The sequence below is a fragment of the Carcharhinus amblyrhynchos genome, chromosome 3 (genome assembly GCF_965287045.1).
Source record: "Carcharhinus amblyrhynchos chromosome 3, sCarAmb.v2.hapA, whole genome shotgun sequence".
Taxonomy (NCBI): domain Eukaryota; kingdom Metazoa; phylum Chordata; class Chondrichthyes; order Carcharhiniformes; family Carcharhinidae; genus Carcharhinus; species Carcharhinus amblyrhynchos.
The window spans coordinates 20,488,661-20,514,254 of NC_137326.1; the positions used below are offsets into that span (position 1 = coordinate 20,488,661).

General features: G+C 44.5%; 1 protein-coding gene across 1 annotated transcript in view; it reads right to left on the reverse strand.

Moving 5' to 3' along the window:
- shisa10.1 (shisa family member 10, tandem duplicate 1) overlaps positions 1 to 25,594 on the reverse strand; it is an 89,303-nt gene that overhangs the window by 52,003 nt on the left and 11,706 nt on the right. Inside the window, exon 2 of the mRNA XM_080181892.1 lies at positions 20,821 to 20,875. Within this exon, the coding sequence (XP_080038018.1) occupies positions 20,821 to 20,875 (55 nt within the window). The remainder of the gene's footprint in view (positions 1 to 20,820; positions 20,876 to 25,594) is intronic.

Sequence of the window (25,594 nt, forward strand, 5' to 3'; positions counted from 1 at the left end):
GAGATAAAATTACTGCCACCGACTTTGAAAAACCGCTCGGATCATTTGTAAAAAAAAGTGTCATCTAAACAAAACCGCTACTGAATTCGAGGGAACAAGTAGACAGATCTTTCAACCCTGCTTTCTTTTCTCAGCTCAACAGTTCCTCAAGGAAAGAGTAACAAATCCATCTTCTAACCTGAGGAACTTTTGGACCCATGACCCGGGAGATGAACTATGATCACTCCCTGTGCACATTCCTGCTCTTTCACAAAGAAACCCACAGCAGCGACAAGACTTGGGCATTCCTTACTGCTGGAGTGTGCATTGAGAAGAAGAGCAGCAGAAGTCTGCCCTTTCATTACATCAATAGATTTTCCCCCCAAACAATTCCAAGGCAGATAAAATGCTAAAGAGCCAAATGGGGGTCACTTTAACATCTGGTTATTTATATTTTTGGCAAAAATACAACAATTTCAAATATAGCTGGCCAAATGAGTCTCCCACGTCACATAGTACAATGGGTTGGTAAAGGAAAAACTAGTGCATCCAGTTTCTTGCCAACCAGCACAGGGGATTAATGTTCAAACCCCTACAGGTCTGGGCAAGTATTGGGAAAGGCAAAGAGCAAGGCATTCCTCAGCTTCTACGTGGATTACATCAGAATGACTTACCGTGGACGTTGCTCGTGTGATGTCAAATAGAAATTGCTTCAGTTTATCCCTTATCCTCAAACTATGATCCTTAGTTCTGGTCTCCCCCCACCATCGGGAAAATTCTTTCTGAATCTGCCTTATCCAATCCTGTTAAAATTTTATAAGTTTCAATGAGATCGCCTCTCTAAACTCCAATGGATATAATCCTAACCGACTTAGTCTGTCCTCATATGACTGAGCTGCCATCTCAGGAATCAGCCTGGTAAACCTTCAGTGTACTCCTTCAATAGCAAGGGCATCCTTCCTCAGGTAAGGACAACAAAACTGCACACAATTCTCAAGGTGTGGCCTCATCAGCGCCCCATACAATTGCAGCAAAACATCACTATCCTCAACTCAAATCTTCTCACTATGAAGGCCAACATACCATTAGCCTTCTCTACTGCCTGCTGTATCTGTGCACTTACTTTCAGTGACTGATGCATAAGGACTCTGAGATCTCGCTGTGTATCCACCTCTCTCAATTTACACTCATTCAAATAATAATCGGTCTTCCTATTATTGCTACCAAAGTGGATAGTCTCATAATAAATGAAAACCAAATCATGCAACACAGATCTACTCCATTACAAAATATTAACAGGTCCACTCCAGCCTCCTGACATGAGAAAGGATAGGTCAATGGTTTGGAGACAGATAGCCCAGGGTGCCGGCGTTTCAGACAGGCCTACAGGGTCTCTCTGCCAGTCCAGGTGCCAAAGGTGGTCTTCTAGAGGTGTTTCTGTTTAAGTTTAAGTTTATTTATTAGTGTTACAAATAGGCTTACATTAACATTGCAATGAAGTTACTGTGAAAACCCCCTAGTCGCCACACTCCATTGCCTATTCGGGTACACTGAGGGAGAATTTAGAATGGCCAATGCACGTACCCAGCATGTCTTTCAGACTGTGGGAGGAAACTGGAGCACTCAGAGGAAACCCAGACAGACATGGGGAGAACGTGCAAACTCTACACAGACAGTGACCCAAGCCGGGAATCGAACTTGGATCCCTGGAGCTGTGAGGCAGCAGCGCTAACCACTGTGCCACCATTGCCACGCAGCACCCCGTCCCTTCCTGCACATTCCCCCCACCGTGCCCCCACCCCCAACATGCACCCATCCCAATCCCCACAGCGGTGGCCTGGCTACAATTTTGTTTTCTTCCTTCCACTTTAGTTAATCCAAAGATGTGCGGGTTAGGTTGATTGGCCATGCTAAAATTGCCCCTTAGTGTCCTGAGATGTGTAGGTTAGAGGGATTAGCCGGTAAACGTGTAGGGATATGGGGGTAGGGCCTGGGTGGGATTCTGGTCGGTGCAGACTCGATGGGTCAGATCCTCTTTCTGTGCCGCAGGGTTTCTATGATTTAAAAGTTGTACACCATACTGAAGCACCTCATTGTTACTTGTCCGCTATTGAGAACTGCTACACCTCTGAAGCTGGGTGGCCTCTCATTGCCAGCCTAGTTTCATATGAACTTAAGGAATAGAAGCAGGTTTAGATCATATGGTCCCTAAAGTCTTCTCCTCCATTCAAGATGATCATGACTGATCTTTGCCCTCAAGTCCACTTTCCCTCTGCTGTGTGTTGTGATTCCTGTACGTTTGAAATAATCACTCTTATTGCACAGGCACTGAAGCTGACATCAAATGTATTTCTCAGATTTCACCATGTGCTGCTGTGGACTGATTCACTACTGGACACCAGCTAATAATGTATGATGTGACATCTTGGTCACCTATGTAGAGATGCACATATCATCATTCCTAATTCTTTGAGAATAAGATAACAATATAATATCCCTCTTCATAGAATCTTTAATCCCCACAGTGCAGAAGAGGCCATTCAGCCTGCACTGACTTTCTGACAGAGCATCTTATCCAGGCCCTCTCCCCCATCTTATCTCTGTAACCTGACACATTTTCCATGGCAAATCCACCTGACTTACACATCCTTGGAGAGTAAGGGGCAATTTAGCATGGCCAACACACCTAACCAGTACACATTTGGACTATGGGAGAAAATTAGAGCACCTGGTGAAAACCCAGGCAGACATGAGGAGAATGTGCAAATTCCACAGTCAGTGACCCAAGCCGGGAATCGAACCTGGGCCCCTGGTGCTGTGAGGCAGCAGTGCTAACCATGGTGTCACCACTGTACATCAATAACTGTTCCGATCATTAATATTTCTGATGTAATGGCTGAATTTTCATGAAGTTCATGGAGATCCTGTGGAGAGACGAAGATGGCAGTGGGAATCCAATTCCAGGATTCCCAACCCCATTCCCAGGTTTTTAAACAGTGCTGGGGTGAAAGTGGTGAAGGATAAAGGGCCTTATTGTTTTTTTACTATGGCTGGGACAAAGTCCCACGCCATCAAGAAGGGGCATTTAAACAGCCCGCCTTCCCCACCTGGCAGGGCCTTTTCCGGGATCAGCTGGTGGTCCATACCCACGCCCCGAACTGTGGGCACTTCCACCCAGAGCAGCCAAGCCGAGCTGGGAAATTTCCCAATTCCAACCTCAAAAAGATGAAAACCCAGCCCATTATAATCGAAAGAAAAAGCAGATTAACAACCACTTTCAAAATTAAACTGAATACCACAACAGCCATTTATAGCTTGTTTGCACTTGTCAGAAAGTGTTCATTGGATCACTGTGGCGGGAGAATGTTGTGCTTCTGAGTGAATGCAGCGAGCTGTCAGTCATTGGAAATTTCTCAAGTTCTCCATTACAATGCTGCACATTTCTCTTCCAACCACGCTGTGTACCCATCTTCAACCAGTTCTTCAGCTTCCTGCAGAGCACAGCACTTGGCTTCTTGCATTTTGTAAAGTGCTCCTGTATTTCTCAGAGCTCGTCTCTGACTATGATGGAAGGGTGGGTTTTAGGAGGGGACAGGTGACCCATCTCTCCAGCACCTGAACTGGACGCCCTGGCCTCGAGATACATAGAAGCCCTACAGTACAGGAGGAGGCCATTTGGTCCATCAAATCTGACCACAATCCCAATCAGCCCCTATCCCGTAGCCTCACCTATTTACACTGCCAGTTCTCCCTGACACTAAGGGTCAATTTAGCATGGCCAATCGACCTAACTCGCACATCTTTGGATTGTGGGAGGAAACCAGAGCACCCGGAGGAAACCCACACAGACACGGGGAGAATGTGCAAAGTCCACACAGACAGTGACCCAAGCTGGGGAGCGAGCCCGGGTTCCTGGCGCTGAGAGGCTGCCGTGCTAACCACCGTGCCGCTGTCAGTGTGCTGGACAATCCAATTGGCTGACTGCCTGGTAATCCCAGCAGTGCCACAGACAATGGTGGCCACTGCTGGAACTACAAGCAATCTCCAGAAAGGAAGATGTTCAGATGAACCGTCTGAGGAGTGACAATCTGCATTGGATTGCCACTCTGCGCTGTGCTGCACAGGGCTCTACATTTCTGGTCCAATCAAAGCTTCTTCAGAAATGTGGAAAATAATTGTTTCCTCATAACAATGGATCATCAGGGGAAGACAAGCCAAGCTTCCTTTTTTTTGGTGCTAGCTGATGTATACTGGTTAGTGTTCACTATCACACTGAAAAACCAGCGTGTGTGAACACCTTGGAATGCCTGAGTGAATGGGCAAATATGTAATGGGTAAGAAGCAGGGTGGCAGGGGGCGAAGCAGGGTGGCAGGGGGCTAGGGGGTAGCACAGTGCAGCAGTGGAGAAGAAGGCAGGGTGGTTGATGTGTAGGCTGGTAGGATGGCAAATGGGTGAGGTGGCAGGTGGGTGCTTGGGCGGAGGGTTAGTCCTTGGGTTTAGTCAGGAGGGGCTGTCAGATCAGAACAGTAGGGTAGTGGGATCAGGTCACAGGGTGAGAGGGGGAGGAGTTGAAAGGTGTATTTGGGATTAAGAGGAGAATCAGATGGTTAGTAGTATGGTAACCCAAGAGATAGACCTGGAATTTTCTGTCAATCATTCACTGGGCAATTAATTATTCTGGTAAGAAAAAGTCAGAATGCTCCAAAGTCTGTGTACTGCAGAGACTTTCGAAAGGTCCCATATCACATCTTCCAGGTATACCCCCAATCTCTGATATTTCAGAGACCAGCATTCTCATGTAAGACAAGTCTGGGTATTTTAGGTGGGCAGGGGTTGGAGACCCCAGCAAAGTAGGCAGGTGGTCAAGGGTTTTAAGAGACCCTAAGCTCAGTAACATTGGCTGCAGATACAAATGGTAAAATGCTGGAGTGAGTTAGAACAAAGAAAATTACTACACAGGTACAAGTCCTTTGGCCCTCCAAGCCTGCATTAACCATGTCTGAACTAAAACCCACCGATCCTTTTGGGGACCATATCCCTCTATTTTCATCCTATTCATGAATTTGTCAAGATGCCCCTTAAAAGTCACCACCGCATCTAAAGTTGTGGTTAACTTGCTCTCCTTAGATACGGGAAGCAGCATAAAAGGAGCCTTGGAAGAACCATTAGTACAACAGCATGAAATACTGAAACTGAGATGTTGGCATCCCAGTCAAATATTCACTGCTATTATGTTTAAGGACAGCATTGTGGCACAGTACCAAGCACTGCTGCCTCAGTGCCAGGGACCCAGATTCGATTCCTGGCTTGGGTCAATGTAGAGTTTACATGTTCTCCCTGTGATTGTGTGGGTTTCATAGAATCTCTACAGTGCAGAAGGAGGCCTTTTGGCCCGTCAAGTCTGCACTGATCACAATCCCACCCAAGCCCTATCCTGATTACCCAAGCTAGTTCCCCTGACACCAAGGGGCAATTTAGCATGGCCAATCTACCTGACCCACACATTTTTGGAGTGTGGGAGGAAACCAGAGTGCCAGGAGGAAATCTATGCAGACATGGGGAAAACCTGCAAACTCCACACAGACGGTGACCCAAGCCGCGAATTGAATTCATGTCTCCGGCGCTGTGAAGCAGCAGTGCTAACCACTGTGCCACCATTTCTCCTGGGTGCTCCAGTTTCCTCCCACACTCCATAGATGTGTGGGCTAGGTGCATTGGCCATGCTAAATTGCCCCTTAGTGTCAGGGGGACTGGCTCGGGTAAATGCATGGGGCTTTGGGGATAGGGTCTGGGTGGGATTGTGGTCAGTGCAGACTTGCTGGGCCAAATGACCTCCTTCTGCACTGTAGGCTTCTATGATTCTATGACCTTAAAAATACTCTACAACATATGCACCCAATTAATCTATATGGGGTCAAAAGTTAAAACCATGAATATCGTGCAACTTAATTATTCAGCTATTTCCCTCAACGTGATTCTAAAAGCAAATGTCATTTTGATCTGTCATTTCTCCTTAAATTTTTTTGTTGGGAATAGGCACAGAATTAGTTTGCTGATAGCAGTAGTGCGAGGCCTGCACTGAAGTCAGCAAGCCAGTTAAACTAAAAATAGTCTGCATCTGTGCAAGACTGCTTTTCTTTAGCATCATGTAATTGAATCATAACCTCTCCCCCACTGACCTCAGGTGAATAGTGTGGGGGCAGCTGCAGAAAGTACTTTAAACCATTTTTATTTTGTATACCGCAGCATAAACTGGGGAACTTTTATACCTCCTTAAAGTTTGAATGAGCAATGCTGAGTCCTCCCTCTACATGCATCCTCCACGGTTTACATATGTTCCTGCCTCAGCTCTCGGCTATGTCCTTTGGATGGCTGACTGAGCAAAATGGTCCTAAATCATCTGGTCCCATCCACTGCGGGAGTCATCAAGGATGGATAATTTGACTGACAAACAGAAAAGTTCATTGACATTGTGTGGGAATTTCCAGCACTGGGTGGGCAAGACTGGAAAATCCCCATCCATAGAGTTTGCTAGGGCAGAAACAGAAAATTGGATCTCAGATAGTATATTACCTTCTTTGCTTTGGAGATAAAGAGAGACACATAGGATGTTCTGTTCAAAAAAAATACAGAACAAGCTCTGCCAACTCATTTCACTTGTGTTGGATAGAACCACAGATTTACAGTGCATTAATAAGCTAGTCAGCTCATTATGTCTGGCCTTCAAAACAAGTCTCCCTGCCCCAAGCTCTCGTCAAAACCCTGCACCTTCCTCCCATTCAAATACTTACCTCATATCCAAAATACGTCCCTTAATGGGCGTCATGGTCTTGGCCACTGGCAAATCTCTCATGTTGCAAAGATATTCTGCATAAAGTAATTCCTCCTAACCAGTCTCCTCACTCTGGCAGGTGAGAATTTTCAATTGACGGCCCCTGAACACTGCAGGAATAGTCTTTTTGTATTTGCGCAATCAAAACACTTCAGAAATTCTAAAAACTGTCTCATGAATGTCTCACAACCTTTATTGCTCCACTGGATATAATCCCAGCATTGAGCTTTCCCAACCTTTAGTACGGTTCTGGTGGATTCATGCTCTATGGTCTATTATGGATGTAAATTATAGTTCCTCTTTTTTGGAATCATATGATTCCTTTTCATGGAAAATCTGCAACCAGTCATCAGCACACAGGTCTAACAACTGATACAAATTCTTCCAGAGGCAAAGAAAACCCAAGTTCCAAAAGGGAAAGTACAAGCAATGCATACTCAGTGCCCATGGGTGAATTCTTTATCATGATGTGGAGATGCCGGCTTTAGAGGTAAATACAGTAAGAAGTCTCACAACACCAGGTTAAAGTCCAACAGGTTTACAGAATACCCTTCATCGTCCAGTACTTCCCTGGAGCAGAGAAGTATGACATGTTCTCTGGTGCCTTCAATATGTCATTGATGAAGATGAACACTTTTCCAAGGCCATTCCCACACCCCCCCTTCTTGCCTTCAAACAACTGCACAACCTCAAACAGACCATTCTCCACAGCAAATTACCCAGCCTTCAGCAGAACAGTGATCACGACACCATACAACCCTGCCATAGCAACCACTGCAAGACATGCCAGATCATCAACATGGATGCCATCATCTCATGTGAGAACACCACCCACCAGGTACACAGTACATACACTTGCAACTCGGCCAACATTGTCTACCTGATACGCTGCAGGACAGGATGTCCCGAGGCTTGGTACATTGGGGAAACCATGCAGACGCTACGACAAATGGATGAATGAAAACCGCTCAACAATCACCAGGCAAGAGTGTTCTCTTCCTGTTGGGGAACACTTCAGCGGTCATGGACATTCAGCCTCTGATCTTCAGATAAGCGTCTTTATGACACATGACAGCGCAGAGTTGCTGAGCAGAGACTGACAGACAAGTTCTGCACACATGAGGACGGCCTCAACCGTGATCTTGGATTCATGTCACACTATCTGTAACCCCCATGACTTGCCTGGGCTTGCAAAATCTCACTAAATGTCCTGTCTGGAGACAATACACATCTCTTTAACTTGTGCTTAATTCTCTCTCCACTCACATTGTCTGTACCTGTAAAGACTTGCATTCCAACCATTATTTTGTAAATTGAGTTTGTGTCTTTATATGTCCTGTTTGTGAACAGAACTCCCATTTACCTGATAAAGGAGCAGCGCTCCGAAAGCTAGTGGCTTGTGCTACCAAATAAACCTGTTGGACTTTAACGTGGTGTTGTGAGACTTCTTACTGTGAAATCTTTATCCCCAGGGGCATAAAGGTAGGTTTGCCACCAGGAGAGAGGGACATGGCCAGGATACTATGTTAATGAAGGACATAAGAAGGCACTCAACACATTTTGTGTACGTGTGTATATATTGTACATGCATGATAATGATTTTTGCCCTTTCAGTACATCAACTCCAAAGAGCTTGGGAGAAGCTAACTTGCTGAATGTGTGTATTCTAATGTCAGAATGTGCAACACACGCCATTCACTTGTATTTTGATGTAAACAATATCTTGAAGGGGAAAGAAAATCTTCCTGTTTTAAACCCCTGTACGGATGATGTTAATGAGGGACATTTGAAAAAAAATGAAGTTTTTTCTCGCAACACCACGTTAAAATCCAACAGGTTTATTTGGTAGCAAAAGCCCCTAGCTTTCGGAGTGCTACTCCTTCATCAGGTAAGTGGGAGTTCTGTTCACAAACAGGGCATATAAAGCCACAAACTCAATTTACAAAATAACATTAACGAGGGACATCCATAAGATGACCAAATATGTCATTCATCTGTAGAAATTCCAACTTTGCATTGATTTGTCAAAAATTTGCAAGTCAAAACGTATACCCATTGAAATATTGTGAACACTTCTCTTCCGGGCTGCAAAGTGATGCTTCACGTTATGTTTACAAAGTGGCCTTGCTCCCAACTTGCTCTACAGCAGTTAGATAAGTGTTTCTGTGAGGCCATGAGGCCACTCTCTTGTAAAGCAGTAGCAACCTGCATTGAGGTTTCAAATCATATCCAGCAATATAGTTGGTGATTCTAATCTGTATCAGCACAAAGCCATAAGCCCATTTTTAGACACCCAGCCCAAATCAGACAGAATGTGTAAAGTTAAAGGATTAAACATATGTAATGATTAGCAAGTGCTGCTGTTTTTTCCCCACAAAAATCCTTGTGTAGATCCATGGAAACAGATTGTAAATCATTTTGGATCTTATGTACCTTACAGAGCGCTGGCTAACATCCCACACTTAGCTCATTTAAGATTACATTCTCATTATACCCATAACAGCTAAGCAAAGGGAAACTCCACAAAACTCTTCATTTAACTTTAGACTGATTGCTACTCTCTGACCAACATTCCACTTCATGTTCCCATAAAGAAAAGCAAAACTAAAACACATGTTTTATATGTTTAGAAGTGGACTTCATAACGAGAACATTAGCGCCCACTGTTGTTCTGGAGTTGTTACAATCACCACAGAGACTGATAACTTTTAAGCAGAAGTTGGAATTCCCAGTGACTGGCTCAAAGGATCACACAAGATTTTGCATTTTAAAGACTTGAACTGTAACAAACTAAAACAAACAGATGTACTTAGCATGAAAGTAATAACTAAACTACAGAGAAAGTATCCTTTATCAGCTTTTAAAACACAGTTGAAAATTATGCAACATGTTTACAAATACTGCAGTCTACAGGAACCAGACCAAAATTACTTCCAGCTTCCCATGGGATCACTACTCTGTTTTACTGAGATGTAGGCAGAATTTTACCGCCTCACCGGCCCCTGAATCAGGGTGGGTGACGTTCGCAGAATGGCATTCTCTGTTGGCCTCAGGCAGGATTTTATGAGCCTCCTGTGGGCGAGGTGGGAAAATTCCGGCAGTAATGTCCAGTAACTGTTGAAGGGCCTTCCCCTCAGTCTTCTGAGAAATGTCGCATCCACCACAGCAGCATGACTCACTCCGGCAATTCTTTCTCCCAACCATAATCTTCCAGTGTCCTTAAATTCCCATGGGTTCTGAATCTTTGTCCAGAGAACATCCCACCATGATAGCTAACTGAGAAATAGCAGATTTGCCCCTCTGCTGACCACAGCAGATGCCGTCCCTGCTCTCTGTCCAGGACACACTACCTTTGCATCCAGGTTTTTAAAAAAAAAATCAGACTGTGTGACAATCTGGAAGTCTACTTGTGGTAAATCACGTTGTTCTATCCTTTGTGTTCAGGTGTTAAACCTTGCATATGGATTTCAATAGCACTTGACCTGGGCCCCATATTTCCATGATAATCAAGCAACATCAGCCTATCACTGGGCAGAAGTAGCAGAACGCCACATGTTCCCCTTTTTACCTCAAATTAAACCAGACAGTTCAAAACATAACCATCTTATAAAATCTCAGGGGAATCAGGAAATTGCTGTCAACTTGCCTAGCCTTACCACAAGCTTCATCACACCAGTACCTGACAGAGATATGGCAGTTGAACATACTTGCTGTACTAGACTCCCACTGGAAAAAAAATCAAGACTTGTCCATTCACATGCAAGGACATTTTTAGATGGCAATGATAAGTCTTAGTTCTTACAAAGCAACATCCTTGACATGGAAAATTACTTTTACACACATAGGGTCCCATTGCGTCAAATGTTAATCATTATTGAAGGTTGCTGTTACAAATGATTTATTCTGACTTTCTTCTGTCTCAACTCACTCTTAATCCAATTTTTATTTCCTTCTCTGTACATGGTTTCACACTGAAGTAAATGCTTTAACTTACGCTTATTGATTTAGATACTGCAGACCACAGTAAGACATCTTCAATCTGAATGGCTGAGAGGTGAGCAGTTTGTCCTGGTTACACAGATCTCCTGTAGAGGGGACTACAATGTTTTGGGGGTCCTGACCAGGCCTATTTCCCTGTTTGCAATGCTGGGGGAGATTTAGAAACATAGAACATTACAGCACAGTACAGGCCCTTCAACCCTCAATGTTGTGCCGAGCTATGTCCAATTCCAAGATCAAGCTATCCCCTCCCGATAATTCCGGAGCGCTCCATGTGCCTATCCAATAACTGCTTGAAAGTTCCTAAAGTGTCCAACTCCACTACTACAGCAGGCAGTCTATTCCACACCCCAACCACTCTCTGAGTAAAGAATCTACCTCAGATATCCCTCCTGTATCTCCCAACATGAACCTTATAGTTATGTTCCCTAGCCACAACTACATCCACCCGAAAAAACAGTCTCTGCACTTCCACTCTTTCAATCCCTCTCATCATCTTATAAACCTCTATTAAGTCACCTCTCATTCTCCTCTGCTCCAAGCAGAAAAGCCCCATCTCCCTTAACCTTTCCTCATAAGGCCTATCCTCCAAACCAGGCAGCATCCTGGTAAATCTCCTCTGCACTCTCTCCAATGCTTCCCCATCCTTCTTATAATGAGGAGACCAGAACTGAACACAATATTCCAAATGTGGTCTCACCAACGTCCAGTATAGTTGCAGCATTAAAGCACAGGGAAATAGATTGAATAGCATTTTGAGTGATAGCTTAGAAAATTCTTGTGAAAATATACATGTGCTTTTTTTCTGAAAAAAAATCTTGGAAAATACAGCAAAAACTCCTCATTGTGTACAAATGCACCAATTTGAAAACAGCATTTTGTAGAACAGATTTTAAAATGCCAGTGAAGACAAAGTCACACCTCCAGAAAAATCAACACTTTTTCTGTGCTCTGCCCTTTTACACTCCATCTCCAAATATCCTGTTCGTGACAACATTCAAAATTCACTGCTGAATACACAAGTGATGTTTGCTGGACTGTTAATACTGTACCAGAAGGTTTGATGCAACTTGGAAGCTTGAAGTTGAAGTTAAAGCTTAAAGTTTATTTATTAGTGTCACCAGTAGGTTTACATTAACTTTGCAATGAAGTTACTGTGAAAATCCCCTAGTCATCACACTCCGGCACCTGTTCGGGTGCACTGAGGGAGAATTTAGCATGGCCGATGCACTTAACCAGCACGTCTTTCAGACTGTGGGAGTAAAACAGAGCACACGGAGGAAACCCACACAGGCATGGGGAGAATGTGCAGACCCCACACAGTGACCCAAGCCGGGAATTGAACCTGGGTCCCTGGCGCTGTGAGGCAGCAGTGCTGACCGCTGTAACTTACTCTGGAACTGCAGTTACAAACCCACTGGCAAGCAAGTCTTCATTCTTTTAATGTTAGGCTTAATTGCTTCTACTCAATGCCACAGCATCACATTTCTTTTTGACATCCCTGAATACCATTCATATTTTCTGATGTAACTGCAAGATGTGGCAAAAAAGGCTAGAAGGTATTGTAACATGGCCTCCAGAATGTAGGTTACATTCCAGGCCAGAAAATTAAAAGGTATTTGAACGGACATATCAGTTTCGCAACACAAAGCTACCAATGGTTTAACCTCACACAGAGCAGGTGGGAAGACATTGTTGGGGTAGTTTATCTTGCTGGATTGTATGTTTCCCAAGGTATTCTGGAAGCACTCAACACCAGAGCACGAACATTTCCCACTCAAGTTCAAAACAGTTTTTGCGGCTGTGAGGGCCCTAACTGCTAATGTGGGAGTCACAAATCGATGAGAGTAGATGGGGAACACTCTTGAAGGGGTGGGTAAATGTCATGGTCTGAAGTTTTTATTAAGATGGCCTGCTCTTTAAACATTAAAAAAAACACAGATTGAAGCTGTCACAGAACGAAAAAGACCCTCTGCTGGACTGATTTGGTTCAAAGAATATCTGATGTAAGTAGGAAAAAACAGTAACATCTGGTCATGTACTTCAATGAACTCTTTGTTGACATTTTCACAAGGGTTATTATTATGTTATAATGAACGCTTGCCAAGTTCGAAAAGCTACAACAGCCACAACTATCTCAGGGGCGGCAGTGGAAGGCACTGCTGCCTCACAGTGCCAAGGATCCAGGTTCGATCCCCAGCCTGGGTCAGTGCCCTTGCAGAGTCTGCACATCTCCTTGTGTCTGCAGGGGTTTCCTCTGGGTTCTCCAGCTTCCTCCCACAGTCCGAAAGGCATGCTGGTTAGGTACCATGCTAAATTCGCCCTCCGCGTACCTCAAACAGGTGCCAGAGTGTGGCATCTAGGGGATTTTCACAGTAACTTCATTGCAGTGTTAATGTAAGCCTTCTTGTGACACAAGTAAATAAACTTAAAAACAAAGGCTTCTGAGTTCACGGTTTGATTGTAAGTGCATGTGTGCACACAATACTGCGGGCATGCTCAAATGTGTAGGGCACATGAATGTGCACATGTGCAAATTTGTGCATGCAACAATTTGTTACATGCGTGTAAATGTGCGCATCAATGCATGTGCGCACCTGTGTGTGCATCAATGCATGCAAATGAATGCCTGTGTGCACACATGCAGATGCATGTGTACATGCGCATACTTCTCCACCGAGTTTTAAATGTGATATAAACCAACCTCCGGATTAATCATAAAGTGAGTTTGATGCAGGTTATGAGTAAATTGGTTCACACAAATTGTGCAATTGGAAGACATGCCATTTCACATTTGAAAAATATTTCGAAACAACTTCTGTTTACAGACAGCTGGTTGGAGGAAATAAGTACAGTTTATGCATCTCTTTCTCCTGTCCGTTACAGTAGGAATAGAAAAGCAGAGTTATCATATCAGACTGAGCAAGCAATTATGAAAGCAAATCCTATTTTAGCCTTTATTGCAAGGGAGTTGAATACAATAGTAATGAGATCTTAACACAATTACTTAGGACTTTTGCAAGCTTGATTTCTGTGTGCATTTGTGCACTTCCAACCAAAAGAAGTGTACAGTTGCTTTAAAGGATGTGTGACAAAAGGTTCACTTCAGTGATACCCGAGATATGAGAGTCACAGCTCAGAGATTAGCAGATTGGGCCAACATTCTCTGATGCTTAGAAGAATGAGGTGATCTGTATGGCCAAATTCCCCTCTGACTCAATTTTCAAGTTTGCTGATGACACCACCATATAGTGGAGGACATGCCCCTGTCTACATCAACGGGAATGAAGTAGAAATAGTTGAGAGCTTCATGTTTCTAGGTGGTGTTCAGATCACCAAAAACCTGTCCTGGTCCCTCCACACCAATGCTATAGTTAAGGGAGCCCACCTTTCTCAGGAACCTAAAGAAATTTGGCATGTTCACTACGACTCTCACCCACTTTTACAGATAAGAACTAAAAGCAGCATTGGACCATCTGGCCCCTTGAGCCTGCTCCACAAATGCACCATAGAAAGCATTCTTTCTGGTTGTACCACAGCTTGGTATGGCTCCTGTTCTTTCCAAGATGCAAGAAAGTACAAAAGGTTGTGAATGAAGCCCAGTCTATCATGCAAACCAGCCTCCCATCCATTTATTCTGTCTACAATTCCCGATGCCTCAGAAAAGCAGCCAGCATAATCAAGGACTCTACACACCCCAGACATACTCGCTTCCACCTTCTTCCAGTGGGAAAAATATACAAAAGTCTGGAGGTCATGTACCCCAAGAGACTCAAGAACAGCTTCTTCCCAACTGCCATCAGACTTTTGAATGGACCTATTAAGTTGATCTTTCTCTGCACCCCTAGTTATGACTGTAACACTACATTTTGCACCCTCTCTTTTCTTTCTCTACTATATGCTTTACTACTAATACAGATGAAAATATTAAAATCAATCTCACTGAAAAATATAAAATTTCTGCAGGCTTGAAGTGTTGTTCCTGGGAGGCTGTTTCTCATAATTGGAAAGGTTAGAAGAAGGATCATAGTATCAGAAAGTTGTGAATCTTTGGAATTCTCTGCTCAAGAACGATGTGGGTGCTTCATTATCAAATATATGCATGATTGATATTGATAGATTACTGAACCCCATGGAAATTAAGGGGTGTAGAGAGAGATAGGGCAATCAGCCATGATCCTTTGAATAGCAGAGCAGGCTTGAGGGCCTTCTCCTACTGAGGGACCTGATTTTTATTTACCAGTTTCCAAATTCCTCTTTGAATGAAGACAAATTATTCTTGAAATTGCATTTTCAGAAATTAACTACAGCTTCCAAGTTCCAGTGACTTTGTGAGCAGATCGAGAGATAATCTATTCTAATCTGTTGAGAATTTCATTTTGCAACACCCACCCCATTGCCACCCCAATTGGCTACACACTCTTGTTGGTGTTGTCCTGGACCCAAACCCCAAGGTTTATCATGCATTGTTTGCTGGAGCTGAGAGAGAGAGAGAGAGACAGAGCTAAGATTTTACCTGTTAAAAACCTGTTTAAAATAAGTTTAAAGCACTTTACTCTTTGTAGAACTGTTTAAAGCATTTATTTATTGTATTTACTGCTTTAAGAATTCTGAGGGTGTGGTGAAAAGGCATTTGTGGACCAGCCTGCTTTAAATCAGCGCCAGGTTTAAAAGGAGGCCTGGTGTAGACAGAGGGCAGCGTCTGAGCGGGCAGCGGAGTGAGGGGGAAGCAGAGTGAGTTAATAGGGCTTAATATCAAAAAGGGCTTGGAGGAAAAAAGGCCAGGTGAGTTTGTTTGGAAAAAAACAAGGAAAAAAAACTTTTTCAAAACTACTACAGCAAGAAACAAGGAAAAAAAATTTTTTCCCATAAAAAATTACAGTGAATAATGGAGGGGCATGTGATGTGTGGTTTGTGTATGATGTGGGAACTGGCAGACCCCAGGGTCCTTCCCACTGACCATGTCTGCAGTAAGTGCAGGTTGCTGGAGGAGCTCCAGCTCAAGGTGGATGAGCTGGCCTCTGAGCTACAGACACTGAGGCTCATCAGGGGGAGAGAGGGTGCCCCTAGACTGGCTAAATCTAAGGGTCAGGGACAAAAAGGGGGCTGCTGGGAGGAGGAGGAAGGGGGGTGAGGAGCGGAGGCCTCAGCCTCTTAATCTGCATAACAGGTTTGAGGTTCTTGCTTCCAGTCTGGAAGAGGACGAGGCAGGTGAGGTTGGTGAGCAAACTGCACACGGTACAGTGATGCAGCAGGACATAGGCAAAGAGAAGGGGAAAAGGAACGTAGTAGTGATTGGAGATAGTGGGGTGAAGAGTATTGACACTGTCCTTTGTCACAATGACAAAGTGCACAGAAGGGTGTGTTGTCTGCCTGGTGCTCGGGTACAGGATGTCACAGCTGGGCTGCAGAGGAACCTGGAGTGGGAGGGTGAGAACCCGGTCGTTGTAGTACATGTGGGTGCCGGCGACGTAGGCAAAGTGCGGACTGAGGATCTGCGGAGGGAGTATGAGAAGCTGGGAATGGAATTAAAAAGTAGAACCGACAAGGTGGTCGTCTCTGGGCTACTGCCTGAACTGAGTGCAGACGGGCGTAGGGTTGACAGGATAAAGGAAGTGAATGGGTGGCTCAGGGATTGGTGTGGGAGGAATGGGTTCGAATTTATGGGGCATTGGCACCAGTATTGGGGTAGGTGGGACTTGTTCGGGCGGGATGGGGTTGGTCTGAATCGTGCTGGGACCAGAGTGTTGGCGAATCGAGTAAAGAGGACTGTAGACAGGGCTTTAAACTAATTAGGGGGGGGGAGGGTGCGAGGGTAGGTGACGCTACGAGGTCTAAAGTTAAGGATAGGGTACAGGTAAGGGAAGAGGCCGAGGATGTCCCAATTGGTGGCGTTACGGCAAATAGGGTCCAGGTGAAGGCTGGGATGAAAGCGCTTTATCTGAATGCACGAAGCATTCGGAATAAAGTGGATGAGCTGGTGGCGCAGATCGACACAAATGGATACGATCTGGTGGCCATTACAGAGACGTGGCTGCAAGGTGACAGGGACTGGGAGATGAATGTACAGGGCTATCAAGTGTTTAGGAAGGATAGGCAGGAGGAAAGAGGGGGTGGCGTAGCTCTGCTGATTAAGGATAGTATCAAGGTGGTAGCAAGGGATGATATCGGAGCCAAAGAGCAGAACGTGGAATCGTTGTGGGTGGAGATTAGGAACAGCAAAGGGAGGAAGACGCTGGTGGGTGTCGTCTATAGGCCCCCGAATAATGATCTGGAGGTGGGGCGGGCTGTTAACACGCAAATAAATGCGGCGTGCAGGAATGGGACGGCAGTAGTTATGGGAGATTTCAATCTGCATATTGATTGGTCGACCCATGTTGGACGAGGTGGGCTCGAGGAGGAGTTCTTGGAATGCTGCCGGGATAATTTCCTTGAACAGTGTGTGTTGGAGCCGACGAGGGAGCAAGCTATCTTGGATCTGGTGCTATGTAATGAGGCGGGTAGAATTAGGGACCTTGCGGTGAAGGATCCTCTTGGAGAGAGTGATCATTATATGGTGGAGTTTCTGGTGCAGATGGAGGAGGAGAAAGTGGGTTCCCGGACACGCGTCCTTTGTTTGAATAGAGGGGAGTATGGTAGGATGAGAGAAGAATTGGCGAATGTGGACTGGGGGAATGTGTTGGAAGGTAGGTCTGCTGAGGAGCAGTGGAGGATCTTTAAGGAGATCTTTCTTGGTGCTCAGCAGAAATTTATTCCGATGGTTAAAAAGGACAGTAGGAAGAGAGGTAATAAGCCGTGGATAACGAAGGAGGTGAAGGAAAGTGTTAAATTAAAAGCGGAGGAATTTAGAGTAGCTAAGAGCAGTGGGCGAGAAGAGGATTGGGAAAGGTTTAAATGTCAACAAAGATTGACAAAGAAGTTGATAAAGGAGGGTAGGAGAAGCTATGAGGCTGGGCTAGCACTTAATATAAAAAAGGATAGCAAGAGTTTTTATAAATATATAAAAAGGAAGAGGCTGGCTAGGGTGAACGTTGGTCCTTTAGAGGATGAGAAAGGGGAGCTAGTGGTAGGGGATGGGGATATGGCTAAGGTCTTGAATAACTTTTTTGTTTCTGTCTTCACGGAGGAGGACGTGAATAATTTGCCGGGTGTTAGCGATGGAAAGGTGGTAGGAATGGAGGGTCTTAATGACATTACTGTTACTAGAGAGGTGGTGCTCGACAGACTGGAGGGGCTGATTGTGGACAAGTCCCCAGGACCGGATGGAATGCATCCGAGGGTTCTGAAAGAAATGGCGGAGGTGATAGTGGATGCCTTGGTGGTTATTTTCCAGACGTCGCTGGATTCCGGGGAAGTGCCGGAAGATTGGAAAACGGCTAATGTTACGCCGTTGTTTAAGAAGGGTGCCAGGCAAAAGGCGGGGAATTATAGGCCGGTTAGTTTAACGTCTGTGGTAGGTAAAATGTTAGAATCCATCATTAAGCAGGAAATTGCGAGGCATCTTGAAGGGAATTGCTTGATAGGGCGGACGCAACACGGTTTCATTAAAGGGAAGTCGTGTCTGACAAATTTACTGGAGTTCTATGAGGATGTGTCTAGGGCAGTGGATAGAGGAGAGCCGGTGGATGTGGTCTTTCTGGATTTTCAGAAGGCGTTTGACAAGGTACCTCACAAGAGGTTATTGCAGAAGGTCAGGGGACATGGAGTTGGGGGTAGGGTGTTAGCGTGGATAGAGGATTGGTTGTCAAATAGGAGGCAGAGAGTGGGGGTCAATGGGTGCTATTCGGATTGGCGGATGGTGACTAGTGGGGTGCCCCAGGGGTCGGTGCTGGGGCCTCAGCTATTTACCATTTATATAGATGATCTGGAGGAGGGAACCGAGTGCAGGGTGTCGAAATTTGCTGATGACACCAAGATTGGGGGAACGGCAAATTGTGCGGAGGGTGTGGAGAGTCTGCAGAAGGATCTAGATAGGCTGGGCGAATGGGCCAGGAAATGGCAAATGGAATTTAATGTTGGCAAGTGTGAGGTGGTCCACTTTGGTAGGAAGAATGGTAGGAAGGACTATTACTTACGTGGCGAAAAACTGCAGCAGGCGACGGTGCAGAGGGACCTCGGGGTCCTTGTGCATGAATCGCAAAAACCCAGCTTGCAGGTGGTCAGGAAGGCGAATGGGATGCTGGCCTTCATAGCGAGGGGGATTGAATATAAAAGTAGGGAGGTCTTGCTGCAGCTGTATAGGGCATTGGTGAGGCCGCAGCTGGAGTACTGTGTGCAGTTTTGGGCGCCGCACCTGCGCAAGGATATTTTGGCCCTGGAGGGAGTGCAGAGGAGGTTTACTAGGCTGATACCGGAGTTGAGGGGATTGAGCTATGAGGAGAGGCTGAATAAACTAGGCTTGTACTCGTTGGAGTTTAGAAGAATGAGGGGAGATCTCATTGAGACGTATAAGATGATGAATGGGATGGATAGGATAGAGGTGGAGAGACTCTTCCCGCTCAAAAAAGACAGTAGGACTAGGGGGCACAGCCTCAAGATAAAGGGGAGGCGGTTTAGAACGGAGTTGAGGAGGAACTTCTTCACTCAAAGGGTGGTGAATCTCTGGAATTCTCTGCCCGTTGAAGTGGTGGAGGCTGCCTCGCTAAATATTTTTAAGAAGCGGGTTGATGGGTTTTTGATAAGAGAAGGGATTAAGGGTTATGGGGAGAGGGCGGAAAAGTGGAACTGAGCCACGACAGATCAGCCATGATCTTATTGAATGGCGGGGCAGGCTCGAAGGGCTAGATGGCCTACTCCTGCTCCTATTTCTTATGTTCTTATTATGTTCTTATGAAGCCAGACTCGACCCCAACAATTTTTCTAGCTTGGCATAAATGTGAGGAAGGAATGCCTCACTCCAGGATTAACTCCACTGACAAATTAGGGATCTTTTATTGTAAAACAAACTTTATTTAATAACACAGCTTAACTATAACTCTAACAAATGAAGCAAATTAACTAGTAACTATTGAGCAATATTTAAATTCCCAACTTATCACTGTTTTCAGTTTCAATTCCCCTTACAAACTCAAAAACCACTTTAAATGCAGTTAGCAACCATAAATATACTTGCTATAATGAGTGAAGACACCCTTGAAGTTTTCAGAGAGATTTTTTGGAGAGACACAGCTTATAGAAAACTAGTGTCTTTAAACAACCCCTACCCAAAACTGAATAGCTGTTATTCCTGTTACAAACCCAGCCCCCCACTCACTCCTCCCTCCATTAGCCAGATCATCACAAGATCCTACATACCCAAACCTGCCTTCTATTCCTTTAATCAAAACCCCAGGAGAAAGCTCCACATATAAAATAAAAATCCATTACCTCTATCCTAAGCAAACCTAAGATGACGAAAATGAGTAATTATAGAATCCTTACAGTACAAAAGGAGACTACTTGGCCCATCGAGTCTGTACCAACCACAATCCCACCCAGGCCTCATTCCCATATAACCCATATATGCTGCTAATCCCTCTTACAATAGGGTCAATTTAGCACAGCCAGTCAACCTAATGTGCATATCTTTAGACTGCGGGAGGAAACCGGAACACCCAGAGGAAACCCACGCAGACACAGAGAGAAAGTGCAAACTCCACACAGACAATGACCCGAGGCTGGAATTGAACCCAAGTCCCTGGCCCGGTGAGGCAGCAGTGCTAACCACTATGCCACTCATTATTATTCTGCTCTCCCAGCATCTGAGCTAAATGTTTTCCAGACAAACCTGTAGGAGAAAGCTGAATCTGTAAATAAAACAGTGCCCTTAAACATATATAAAAAAACATGTATAGCCATAGCACACAGTGCTCAGATCAGAAATTTGAGGATCCGCAACCCGAAGCTATTAGCTCAATATTCAATGACAACTACTCTTAATTGGTACAACTCATTCTGAAGCAAATGCCCAGATTGGAAAAATGATCCAAATTGTGTCCAATGAATGCGGAAATAAAATGAAAATACTTACTGACTTTGCTGGGGACAAAGTGGTGAATCATCATCTTCACAATCATATGCTGAAACTGGGGAGGGAGGGGGGTAATGAAAAGAAAAAAGATATACATATATCAAAAAGGTTATTTCTGAAACTAAAAGCATAGCTTTCAAATTTTACAGTCATTTCACAATATCAAACAGTAACCTATCGATCTGTCATTTTGTCCCACATTTCAATTATTCAAAATATTTTAATGTTAATGTTCCTACAGTCAACTTGGGTTCCTTCAACTCTCTAATCTCAGGTAGAGTTGATAATATTTATTACCATTTGTAATGCTAAGTAATCTTTAGTCCATCATCAACTTGCTCTATCCAGGCAGAAATAAAGAGCATTTTTTTTTGCCACTGGAGATTTCCATGTCTTAGTGTACATCCAGTGCAGTTATAGAGGGCCTCGTTAAGGCCACACCCAGAGTATTGTTTGCAGTTTTGATCTCCTTATCTAAGGAGGGATATACTTGCCACAAACAGAATGTAGCCAAGGTTCATCAGACTGATTCCTGGGATGGCAGGACTGTAATACAAGGAGAAATTGGGTCGATTGGGCCTGTACTGACTGGAATTTAGAAGAATGAGTGGGGATCTAATTGAAACTTTTAAAATTCTGACAGGGCCGGACAGACTAGATGTAGGGATGTTGTTGCCTCTGGCTGGGTGTGGCACAATGGTTAGCACTGTTGCTTCACACAACATCAGGGACCAGGGTTCAATTCCCGGCTCGGGTCACTGCCTTTGTGGAGTTTGCACGATCTCCCCGTGTCTCCTCCGGGTTGCTCCAGTTTCCTCCCACAGTCTGAAAGACATGCTAGTTAGATGCGCTGGCCGTGCCAAATTCTCCCTCAGCACAGCTGAACAGACGCTGGAGTGTGGCGACTAGAGGATTTTCACAGTAGATGTAAATCTACTTGAGACTAATAAATACACGTTACAACAAGAACAAGGGGTCACAGTCTGAGGAGACGAGGTAGGCCATTTAGGACTGAAAGGAGGAGAAATTTCTTCACTCAGCAGGAATATCCTATCACAGAAGGCTGTGAAAGCCATATCACTGAATATATTTAAGAAGAAGATAGATGGATTTCTAGATTCTAAATGTGTCAAGGAATATGGGGAGAGTATAGCGTTGAGATAGAGGATCACAGGATCCTCTAGAGAAAAAGAGGATCAGTCATGGTCATAATGAATGCCAGAGCAGGCTCGAAGGTCCAATTGGCCTAGTCCTATTTTCAATCCCACATCTTCTAGATTTCCTCACCAGGTATAAATCCATCTGTTCAAAGAATAGAGTTGTCCAAAAGCCCGATAAAGAATTTTCCATGCATCAATTTTAATTGAGTAAAATAAAATCTTACCTGCATTGTTTAAAAGTTTATTTTAGTGTCACTGAGGGGGAGTTTTAGCATGGCCAATGCACCTAACCAGCACATCTTTCGGACCACAGCACCAGACTATCCTCTTTGCCACTTGCGCTCTAGTCTATTCCCATATTTTGAGCAACCCATGTTCCCACCCAACCCAACTGAACCCAAACCACGCATGGGCCAAACTATCCAAACTGAAATCCAGCAAGATCCAAAATCCAATGCAATCTCTGTCCCAAGGTTGTCGGTTTTGAGACATTGCGCCTGTACTAACTGTGGGTTAGTACAGGCGCAGTGTCTCAGGCTAACCGTGGGTTAGTACAGGCGCAGTGTCTCAGGCTAACCGTGGGTTAGTACAGGCGCAGTGTCTCAGTCTAACCGTGGGTTAGTACCAGCCTGGTTATCTTTATAATTTGTCCTAATTCTAGAACTGAATCGGTAAGTCCACTTTCCTGTCTATCTCCATTGACTTCAATTCCCCTACAGATTAAAAACATATAGGTCTCAGCCTTGAAAATGTTCAAAGGGCTCAGCCTCCAAAGCTTCCTCGGGTAAAGAATTCCAAAGATTCACTGCTCTTTGAGAGAAGAAAATCTTCCTCAAATCCATGTTAAATGAGCACCCCCTTATTCAATGATTATGACCTCCAGTCCTACGCTCTCCTGTGAGTGGAAATGTGCTCCCAATGTTTACCCTGTCTAATACCCAAGTGACCTTTTGGCTAAGATCAAGTGTAGTATTGACATGCTGTGCTTGGCTGAAGTCATTAGATTATATTTTAGCTTCATTTGAAGCAATTTTTAAAAGCGACATCTCGGCCTTTTGGCTAAGATGCAAATGAGATGAAACCTTGGAGACGTTATACCTACTCCAATCGGCTTGGATCATGTAGATCAAGTCTAAGACAGGAGGTTAGAGCCCTGTCTTGTCAGCTTGGATCGGGAATGTCTCAACTTGTTGAGATGCTGAATTGGACTTGATTTGATTGAACTGGAATAAAAAAAACCCAAGTGCCTTGTATGTTTCCATCATTGTCACTTCTCATTCTTCTGAACTTCAAAAAATACAGACCCAACCTGTTTAATCTTTGCGAATACAGCAGCCTCATACTTGGGATCATCCTAGTAAAGCTCCTCTGCGCTGCCTTCAGTGATAATATATTTCCTTAAATAAGGGTCCAAAACTGTACACAGTATTCTAAATATGGCCTCACTTGTATCTTGTACAGCTGCAGCAACACCTTTTTACTTTTATACTCCAGCCCCCTTGAAATACAAGCCAGCATTCCATTTGCCTTCCTTATTACCTTCTGCATCTGTATGTTAGCTTTCTGAACGAGGACCTCCAAATCCCTTTGTGCTACAGCTTTCTGCAATCTTTCTCCATTTAAATAATAATCCTTCTCATTCTTTCTTTCAAAGTGTACAATCTCACATTTTCCCCACATTTAATTTTCTGTCCCCTCGCTTAACCTGTCAATATCTCTCTGCAAAGTATTTATATCCTCCATCCAAGCCGCCTTCTCTCCTCCCTTCGTATCATCTGAAAATTTGGCCACAGTAGACTCTGTTCCTTTCTACAAATCATTCATATATATTGTGAAGAGTTGCAGTCCCAGCACTGATCCCTGTGGCACTCCACTGGTTACTGCCCTCCAACTTGAGAAAGACCCCCATATTGCTACTTCTTGTTAGAAGGAACAGAGTGTACTCTGGCCAAATTTGCAGATGATACAAAGGCGGGGGGGAAAGCACGTTGTCAGAAGGATATAAATTGTTTACAGGCGAGGAATTGCATTTTTTCACTATTCAAACTATTGCAAACTACCAGCGCATCTCCAATCTCTCTTTCCTCTCCAAAGAATTTGAGTGTGGTCTCACCTCCCAAATCCAAGTAATGTCTACCGATTATCGAACAAGCCTAAGAGTTATCCAAGTACTTTCAAAAGGAATGATGAAAGAGCAATGCTTCCAGAACAAGGTACAACCTAAATCCTTACGGAGACAAAATTCACTTCAATAGATCAGGCGTGCAAACTCAAAGCTCCTCAACGATGGGTAAGTACATGTGCAGGCACAGCCGTGCTTGTTCTGCGGTGTTGTGACTATTTCAAATTGCCACCATATTTCCAAACACTATGTGGAATGTTTACAAGACTTAACCTGTCTGGTGACAAGATCATAATCTTAGTTTGAAGCCAATGTTTCAACTTTTCAAGAGTTTGACAATTATGTTCTTTACGCTTCCAATTTCTCTTTTGTTTCTAATCATTTCCTCTTCTCTGCAACAATTGCCGCCATATTTTCTCCACCCCGCCCTTGACCCATTTCCCTATCTCCCCCCACCCCACCTTTCTCTTGTCCCACTCCATTTCCTCACCTTTACTCTATTTCCCCTCTCTGCCCCATTTCCCTCGCTCTGCCCTATTCTCCCACCCTTACCCCATTTCCCTCACTCTGCCCCATTCCACCATGTTATTTCCCATCGCTCTGCCCAATTCTCCCATCCCAACCCTATTCCTCCTCGCTCTGCCCCATTTCCCCACCCCTACCCTATTCCCCCTCGGTCTGCCCCATTTCCCCACGCCTACCCTATTCCTCCACTCCTACGCTATTTCCCCATCCTATTTCCCTCCCCCACCCCTCCCACCTCTTCCCTTCCCTACCCTACTCCTCCCCACCTCTCCCCCCGTTTCCCCACGCAGCCAATATTTTCCAGAGTACTAGTGTTAAGCTGAGGCAAACATGCTTTTATTTACCATTGTTCCAATCATCTACCTAAGGACAGCTAAACTTTGTGTACTTTACTGATTTCTGCAGTTCTGACACACCAATAGGAATTTCAAACCCATCTCTACAGCAGGTCCTTCCAAGTTTTTTTTTACATTCAACGGGGTAATATTCTTCAATTATTTCCCATCTGTAATCACTACCGTTTGCAGAGATGTGCTCAATGGAGACAGTAAAGAATTCATCATTAAAGTGGAGCCCAGGCTGCATTTACAGACATTTGCCATCCTGCTTCCAGGAAAGTGGTTCCAAAATGACTTCCCAATGTCATTCTTCTGCTTTCATTCTTAACGAATGGAAATTCCAGAGCTTAGGTCCTGGGTAGTTGAAGGCAGACAGACCGATGGTGGTGTAATTCAAAACTCAGGATGTGGAAAAGGAAGGAATTGTATCAGCACAGGAATCTCGGAGGGTTATGGGGCTGGGGCAGGTTACAGGGACGGATTTGAAAACAAGGAGGGGAGTTTTAAAATTGAAACACTGTTTAATGGGAGTCAAAGTTAGTCAGCAAGTACCGGGCGATGGATAAATATGACATGATTTGATGGGGGACACGTGTAGAGTTTTGGATGACTGACGTTTACCAAATGAA